Source organism: Dictyostelium discoideum (genome assembly GCF_000004695.1).
Source record: "Dictyostelium discoideum AX4 chromosome 4 chromosome, whole genome shotgun sequence".
NCBI lineage: Eukaryota > Evosea > Eumycetozoa > Dictyosteliales > Dictyosteliaceae > Dictyostelium > Dictyostelium discoideum.
The window spans coordinates 1,174,681-1,183,599 of NC_007090.3; the positions used below are offsets into that span (position 1 = coordinate 1,174,681).

At 21.0% G+C, this 8,919-nt stretch overlaps 5 protein-coding genes across 5 annotated transcripts in view; 2 read left to right on the forward strand and 3 right to left on the reverse strand.

Moving 5' to 3' along the window:
- Positions 1-296: 296 nt before the first annotated feature.
- On the reverse strand, positions 297-2,198 carry DDB_G0283889 (hypothetical protein; the record flags this gene model as incomplete). The annotated part of the gene is made up of 3 exons (XM_633802.1): positions 297-437; positions 1,083-1,250; positions 2,061-2,198. 3 exons carry the CDS (start codon positions 2,196-2,198, stop codon positions 297-299), a joined length of 447 nt encoding a protein of 148 aa, XP_638894.1.
- A 398-nt stretch (positions 2,199-2,596) lies between these two features.
- Positions 2,597-3,302, forward strand: DDB_G0283823 (hypothetical protein; the record flags this gene model as incomplete). Its single annotated transcript, XM_633803.1, has 2 exons — positions 2,597-2,932; positions 3,039-3,302. 2 exons carry the CDS (start codon positions 2,597-2,599, stop codon positions 3,300-3,302), a joined length of 600 nt encoding a protein of 199 aa, XP_638895.1.
- A 238-nt stretch (positions 3,303-3,540) lies between these two features.
- On the reverse strand, positions 3,541-4,962 carry DDB_G0283825 (hypothetical protein; the record flags this gene model as incomplete). Its single annotated transcript, XM_633804.1, has 4 exons — positions 3,541-3,673; positions 3,851-4,175; positions 4,259-4,552; positions 4,659-4,962. The coding sequence occupies 4 exons, from the start codon at positions 4,960-4,962 to the stop codon at positions 3,541-3,543; spliced, it is 1,056 nt and encodes a 351-aa protein (XP_638896.1).
- Positions 4,963-5,884: 922 nt separating this feature from the next.
- DDB_G0283827 (WASP-related protein) lies at positions 5,885-8,602 on the forward strand (the record flags this gene model as incomplete). The annotated part of the gene is made up of 1 exon (XM_633805.1): positions 5,885-8,602. One exon carries the CDS (start codon positions 5,885-5,887, stop codon positions 8,600-8,602), a length of 2,718 nt encoding a protein of 905 aa, XP_638897.1.
- Positions 8,603-8,719: 117 nt separating this feature from the next.
- DDB_G0283829 (hypothetical protein) overlaps positions 8,720-8,919 on the reverse strand; it is a gene marked incomplete at both ends in the record, with an annotated part of 1,479 nt that continues 1,279 nt past the window's right edge. The window contains one exon of the mRNA XM_633806.1: positions 8,720-8,919. This exon is cut by the window's right edge and continues 709 nt beyond it. Within this exon, the coding sequence (XP_638898.1) occupies positions 8,720-8,919 (200 nt within the window).

Genomic DNA, 8,919 nt, shown 5'->3' on the forward strand with positions numbered 1-8,919 from the left:
TTTATTATCAATTTTTAAAAAAAAAAAAAAAAAAAAAAAATTGGAACTCAATTTTTTTTTTTTTTTTCCGAAACCTGGTAAGAAAATAAGACAATTATTATTATTATTATTATTTTTAAAAGTTTTTTTTTTTTATTTTATTTTTTTTTATACACTATATATTTAGTAATATTACCAAACAAACCATGATTGATTATGATTAAATTATTTGTTTTTTTTTTTTTTTTTTTTTTTTTGTTTGTTTTCTTTTTTTTTTTTTTCAACAAATTTTAATTATATTAATTATTGAAAACCACTTATTTATCTAAGCCATATTTAGCTCTGTAAATTGCTTGTCTGTCGCCCATTTGAAGTCTCCATTTTTTCTCATCTGGAGTGATATTTGGGTCACCACCATATTCTAAATATAAATTGTTAAATGGTAAATCTCTTTCAGTCTAAAAACGATAATAAGGAATTATTTGAAAAAAGAAAAAAAAAAAAAAAAAAGAAGTAAAAAACCACAATAAGTTGTATTTTGAATAATGAAAAATGAATAAAAAAAAAAAAGTGTCAGTATATTTATCTATTGTAGCTATATAATAAATATGCTGATATAAAATCGTCATGTGGTAATTGTTGGTAAAATAAAAAAAATAATAATAATAATAATAATAATAATAATAATAATAATAATAATAATAATAATAATAATAATAATAAAAAAATGATTGTTTTATAAAATGTACACTATTTGATGAAATCGAGATGACAAGAAAATTATTAACACAACATTTTAAATCTATTTGTTGTGGTTATTTTTTTAAAAAAAAAAAAAAAAAAAAAAAAAAAAAAAAAAAATTAAAAGTATCCACATTCCTTTAATGCTGGTTTTTTTTTTTTTTTTTTTTTCCTTGTTTACTTGTTTATCCTTGTTTATATTTGTCTTTTTTTTTTGAAAAGGAAAAACAAAACAAAATAAACAAAACAAAAAAACGGTTGGTCCTTGTAAATGATTATTGTTGTGAATGATTGTGTCTTATTTGAATATTTCTTTTTTTTGATTTTGATTTTTTTTTTTTTTTTTTTTTTTTTTTACTTACAACTTGTTTATTTGTTGGGTCAGTAAGCAAATAGCATGCTAAACCAAAACCAGCTAAAATACCAAAGAATTTGAAAAAGAATTTAATGTGAACTGCTGGATCACGTTCTAATTGATGATCTGCGTCTGGTGACATAAATTCTGGTTTAACTTCAAACATTTCTTCCATCTATTATCAAAATTTTATTTTTTTATTTTTTATTTTTATTTTTAAAAAAAAAAGTTATTATTATTATTATTATCATTAATATTTTAAAATTATTTATTTTATTTTATTTTATTTGTTATTAAACTATTTGAAGAGTTTTTATAAAATCAAAAAAGAAAGAAATAAATATATTTTAAAAAAAAAAAAAAAACAGTAATAACAAAAATAACCATATATCATCAAATGTAACGCCATCACCTATAAATATTTCTTCCACACTCTTCAAAAACTGTGGTTTGTATTTTTTTTTTTTTCCAATTCTTATTTTATTATTATTATTATTATTATTATTATTATTATTATTATTATTATTATTATTATTATTATTATTATTATTATTATTATTATTATTATTATTATTATTATTATTATTATTATTATTATTATTATTATAATGATAAAAATAAATTGTTGCTTGTTTTTTTTTTTTTTTTTTTTTTTTTTTTTTTAATTTGTTATTTTATTTTTATCTTTATCATTATCATTATTATTATCATTATCAATATATTATTATTATTATTATTATTATTATTATTATTATTATTATTATTATTATTATTATTATTATTATTATTATTATTATTATTATTATTATTATTATTATTATTATTATTTTTATTTTTGTTTTTGTTTTTATTTATTTTTTATTTTATATTGTATTCAATATAAAATAAAAAATATATAATATATAAGCTTATATGAATATATTATTATTTATTATTATTATTATTATTATTTATTATTATTTATTATTATTATTAATCGACATACCTCTCCATCATATTTATTATCTTTAAAAAAAATTGGTGGTCTTGCTCCAGCTCTATTAATTTGTGAAGAAGTTTGATTAATTAAACCGGTACTTCTTAAAATACCAGAACGTTGAGCAACTCTAAATAATTGAGACATTTTGTTTATATCACAATCTTATAATGAGTAAATAAATTGAAAAAAATGAAAAATTTAAAAAAAAAAAAAAAAAAAAAAAATTTCCATTTTTTTTTTTTTTTTTATTTTTTTTTTTATTTTTTTTTTTTTCCAAATCACACGAAATTCAAAGCCTCGCTCATAAAAAAAAAAAAAAAAAAAAAAAAAAAAAAAAAAATTCGTATTTTATTTGTTTTTTTCATTGACACAACTATTTTTTTGTTTTTTTTTAATTTTTATTTTTTAAAGTAGTACTACAAAAATTTTTTTTTTTTTTTATTAGTTCAGTTTTAAAAAATAATATAAATAACAATAATAAAATACAAAATACAAAAAAGAATTCAAAAAACGAAACAATAATAATAATAATATAGCAAAAAATGAATAATATGATAAGAAGTAGTATTTCAAATATTATTAAAGGTGCTACATATACACAACGTTTTGCATCTACATCAACAACAACACAAGTTGCATCAGGATCAACCATAATCAATAACAATAAAAGAGGATTAAAAGACTTTTTTGAACATACATATCCAATTGGAACATATCCATTAGCAGGTCGTTCATGGGCTGCTTCTGATCTTCGTGGTAAATCTTTCAATGATTTACATGAACTTTGGTTCGAATTATTAAAAGAAAGAAATAAGCTTTTAACTGAAAAAGAAATAACTAAAAATAATCAACTTCAAAATCCACAACGTGTTACAAAGGTAAATAATAAATAATAATAAATAATAATAAATATTAAATAATAAATAATAATTATATATTTATATTTGTTTATTTATTATGTGGTGGTTAAAATATATATTTTAGGTTAGAAAATCAATGGCAGCAATTAAAGTAGTTTTAGGTGAAAGAGATCAATTAAGCAAAAGTTTATATTTATTAGCAAAAGCAAGTCAAGATGGAAATCACAAAAAAGTTAAAGAATTAAAAGAAAATATTAAAAGATTAAATAAACTTGTTGGTGCTGTTTCTCTTAAACCAGGTTTAAAAGAACTTGAAAGTTTACAAGATACCATCAAAGTAGATGAAACTTTAGAAAAGAATATAGATTTATTATTAAAACAAAACTAAAAATAAATCAATTTAATATATAAGAAAAAAAAAAAAACAAAGAAAAAAGTAATAATAAAAATAAAAAAATAAAAAAAAAACAAAAAAACAAAAAAAAAAAAAAACAAAAAAGAATAATTTATTTAAATTTACAATATGTACAGTTTTTTTATTTGTTGTTGTTGTTGTTGTTGTTGTTGTTTTATATGTTTTAAAGGAAATATTATGAGGAGGAATGATAGAAAAAAAAAAAAAAAAACTATTGATCATAGACAAATTTCTCGAAACTATCATCTTCATCAATTGATGTTACAACTTCCCATTCATCTTCTTTTGCACAATCATCATACTCACCAGACATTGGTGATCCAACCTCTAAATATTGTTGATCCCTAAATAATAATAATAATAATAATAATAATAATAATAATAATAATAATAATAATAATAATAATAATAATAATAATAATAATAATAATAATAATAATAATAATAATGAAAGATGATTAATATATGTATATTTTAAAAATTATCAGTGTTTTTTTGTTTTTTTTTTTTTTCCAACTTACTTTCCTAAATTATTTGATTTAATTAATTCATAAATATTCTTTAAAAATAATAAATTCGATTCTTTTGGTGTTTGAATACCATGATAATATCTAAGAAATATTATATTTTCGCCCAATAAATGTAATGCCTTTTGAAATTCTCTTGATTTTGTTTTCTGTTGGTAATATAGTGGATAATCTTTAGATTTCATATTATGATGTATTGTTGATTTTGACCCTTTTGATAATAAATGATAAGGTAGCGTTATACCTAAAATACCTGATATTAATACAACTATTTTACTTATATATCCTAATGTTGTAAATATAACATCTTTTGGGAATTCTGTTTTGAAAATTATAATAAAAATGTATTAGTCATTTGTACATTATATATATATATACACTTTTTTTTATAAATTAACATACTTAATAATTGTTGATCATTTAAAACCATATTAAATAAAAAAAAGTGATCAGGAGTTGTTGGATTAAGTTGAAGTCTAGTCATTGAATTTGTTAGTTGTTCAATTTTTGAACGTTTTACAATTTGTAATGATGTATTTTCTGCTGTTAATTGATCTTTTTTCTTTTGAATTTCATCAGTTAGAGATGAAAATCCACTCTTTGAATTATTTACAGCTTCAAATGAAATTTTATTCTTTTTTAATGATGACCTTCTTGTGCTTAAATATTTCTTTTTAACATCAATTAATCCATTATCTATTTTAAATAAATAAATTTAATTATTTCATCACAATGATTTGTTAATATTATTTATTATTGGTGGGGAAAAAAAAAAAAAAAAACTAAATGACATATGTCTTACCTTTTATTACAGTCGTTTTTAATGTTTGTATTTTATTTTTTAAAATTTCAATTTGAATTTTCTTACTCTCTAAATAAGTTTTTTTTATATCGATTTGTTCTTGTAATTGATTTTTTGGTTGTGAAATTGATTCAAGTATTTTATTTTTTGCAATTAAATTGGCTTTCTTTTTGTCAAATATGGATTGTATTAATTCGAATACTCTACTTTGATCATTTTTAATTCTCTGTAAACATGGTTCACAATAACTTTCTTGAAAATTAAACCTATTATTACATGAACAACAATTGAAAAAGAAATTCATTGCATAAAAATGTTTTATTTATTTTTTTTATTTTTTTTTTATTTTTTTATTATATGTATATATATATTAAATATAATATATATATATATATATGTTATATATAAATATTTTTAAAATTATAAACAACCAACATATATTTTTATTTTATAATTATTTGTTATTTTTATGTTTTTTTATTTATTTTTTTATTTTTTTATTTTAATATTATTATAGTATTTAATTTTGATTAAAAAAGTTGGTAGAAAATAAATAAATAAATAAATAAATAGGAAATAAATAAATTAATTAAAGAGAAAATGAGAAAAAAAAAAAAAAAAAAAAATTATTTAAAAATAAAAAAATTTTAAAAAAAAAAAAAAAAAAAAAACTTAAAAAAAAAACAAAAAAAAAAAAAAAAAAAAATTATTATTAAAAATTTAAAAAAAAAAATTAATAAAGGGTTTTTAATTTCAAATAATATTGGAATCTTAAATTTTTGGATTATATCGAATGTTTTTCAGAGTTTAAATAACTTTTTTTTTTTATTTTTTATTTATTTTTTTTTTTAACAATGATTTAATTTTTTTATTTTAAATCAATTTTTATTTTTGGAATTTAATTATTAAACATTATAATAAATCAAAAAAATTAATGAATTTAATCTGGATTAATTGTTTTTTTTTTTTTTTATTTTAATTTTATTTTTCAAAATATCTTTCATCTATTTTTATTATCACAGCACAAGAAAATATCACATTTTAATAGCATTATCCGAAAGTTTTTATGAATTATTTTTTTTTAATTTTTTAATTTTTCAACTTTTTAAAAATATTTTTTTCTTTTTTTATTTTTTAATTTTTTTTTTATTTTATTTTTTTTCATTGTAATAAAATTTTCAAAGCCTTAAAAACAGGTTGATTTTTATGTTTTTAACAGCACAAAAATGACAAATCAATCGAATTGCCAAAATTGTGATTGTAAAACATTTGACCCCAACCCTTTTAAACCATTATACTGTTCAATATGTCTCCATAATCATAAAGTGAAGAATGCAAATGTTTCAGTGAATGCGACATCAACATCAACATCGGCAGCACCACCAAAATCAAGCTCCACTAATAATAAAGGCGCAACAATTAGTGGTTCACCATCAACATCATCATCCTCTTTAAATCAACAACAAAAGAGTAAACCATTACCACCAAAAACTCCTTCAAAATCACCATCAAGTCCAAATTTAACTTCTTCTTCTCCTTCTTCTTCTTCAAGTGGTGGGGGTGGTGGCAGTGGTGGTAGTACAGCAGTAAAAAAGAGACCAGATGCTCAAAACTTTTCAAAACAATCCTCTTCATCCTCATCATCATCATCATCATCATCATCATCAAGTCCTTCAGCAACATCACCAAAAACTTCATCAGGTTCATCATCATCATCCAAATCATCAGGATCATCATTTATGAGTAAAATTGGATCATTTAAAGATGCAGTAACAGATAAAGTAAATACATTAAAAGAGAGTACTTTTTCATCTTCGTCGTCATCATCTAGTGAACCAGAGGTTAAAGGATATGAAATTTCAGGGCCAACCGATTATAAACATAATACTCATATTGGTATTACAGAGAATGGTGGTATTTCAACTAGAAATATTCCAGAAGAATGGAAACAAACTTTCCAAAAAGTTGATCAAGCATTAAAACAAAATGGTAAAAGAGGTATTACAAAGAAAGAAGCAACATTCATTTTAAACGCTGTATTAAGTGGTCAAACACCAAGTCCAAATGTTTCATTAAGAACTACACCAGTTGCAACCTCTGCAAATGCACCTGCTTTACCACCAAAACCAAATGCTAATAATAAACCATTACCATCTGCTCCAAAAACTATACCATCGGCATCACCATCAATTTCTTCAACTACTACTACCACTACTTCAACCTCATCCTATAATAGTAGTGTAAAATCTACACCATCATCATCTGTATCATCATCTGTATCATCATATTCATCTTCTTATAATAATAATAATAATAATAATAATAATAATAATAATAATAATTATAATAAGAATACAACTTCATCATCATATAATAATGGTGAAATTGAAAAATTAAGAGATAAAATTAAACAATTAGAAAATAAATTAGCAAATGAAGAAAAAGAACATAATTTATTATTAACTAAATATAAAACATTAGAATCGAAATATACTGGTGGAGAAACCAATCAAAATCAAGCAGTTAATGAAGCAAAAACTGCTAAAACCAAATTGGAACAATTAGAACGTGAACATAGTTCATTATTGAATAAGATAAAGGTATTGGAGACTAATAATCAATTGGTTCAAAATGAGAATAAGAATCAAGAGAATGAATTATCAAATTTAAAGAAATCCATATTAGATTCTAAAAAGAATATGGATGCCGATAAGGGACCATTGATTGAAAAGATTTCAACATTGGAGTCGAAATTAAAGGATTCCGAATTTGAAAAGAGATCAATTCAATCAAAGGACCAAGAACTTGAGAAAAAGCTAAAGGAACTAACTAACCAATCCAAAGAATCTGAACAACAATCATTTGAATACCAAGTGAAGATTAAAGAATTATCAAGTCAATTGGACTCCCTAAAAGAGGCATTGTCAAATAATAAAGATTTGTCATCAAAGATTCAAGAGATTTCAAATCAATTCCAACAAAAAGAAAAGGAGTTGAAAGAAAGCTATGAGAAACAGTACAACCAAAGATTGAATAACCAAAAGCTTGAAATTGATCAACTCTCTAGCACCCTCTCAAAGGAACAACAGAAATCGAATAAATTTGAAATGGAATTAACCTCTAAGCAAAGGGACTTTGAATCAACTCAAAAACAAAGAGACGAATTTAAATTGCAATTTAGTAAATCTCAATCTCAATCCGATCAATTACAATCAACAATCGATCAATTGGAGAATCAACTTAAACAAATTAAACTCTCACAAGCTCAATCTCAAAATATTTTAGATTCTAATAATAAACAACAATCGGATCAATTGAAATCATTATCTGATTCAAATAATAAATTAATTAAAAAGAATGAAGAATTAGAATCGATCATTGATAAATCAAGAAAGGATTCAATTGATATCAAAGGTAATTATGAACAAAAGATTGTTGAATTAGAATCTAAAATTAAAATCTCTCAAAATGAATCAAATAATCAACATGATCAAAAATTATTTGATCTTCAAAATAAATTTAAATCTGAAAAAGATGATTTATTATTAAAAATTAAACAATTACAAGATCAATTATCAACAACAACAACAACAACAACAAAACATCAATCACATTCTTCTTCTTCTTCAGCTGTTCCTGCTGCTACTACTACCTCTACTTCTACTCCATCATCACCACCACCTCCACCACCTGTTGCACCACCACCTCCACCATCTTCATTCAAACAACCTTCATCAGATACTTCTAGAAATAATTTATTGGAATCAATTCGTCAACCAAAAGAATTGAAAAAAGTTACTGAAGCTGATATGACTCACAATAATCAACAAGAAGATGATGGCTCAATGGTAAATATATTAGTTAGAGCTCTCATTGATAGAAGACAAAATATGAATGAAGACGATTACGATGATGAAGATGAGGAAGTTGCTTGGGATGATTAAACCTCTTAAAAAAAAAATCAAAGATCAAAAAAAAAAAAAAAAAAAAAAAAAAAAAACCTTATTTATTTAATTAATTTATTTATTTATTTATTTATTTACCAATGTACTTGTGTAATATTAAACAAAAAATTTAAAATAAAATGCTACCATTAAAACTAAAACTGAAATTATAATAATTAAATATGAATTATTAGTTTGTTTTGTTTGTTGCTGTGATGTTGATTTTGTTAGATTGGATTGAGTATCTTTATTTTCTTTAATTTCATTATTTTCTTTTTTATTTGATAGTTTACTATTGTTATTATTATTATTATTAT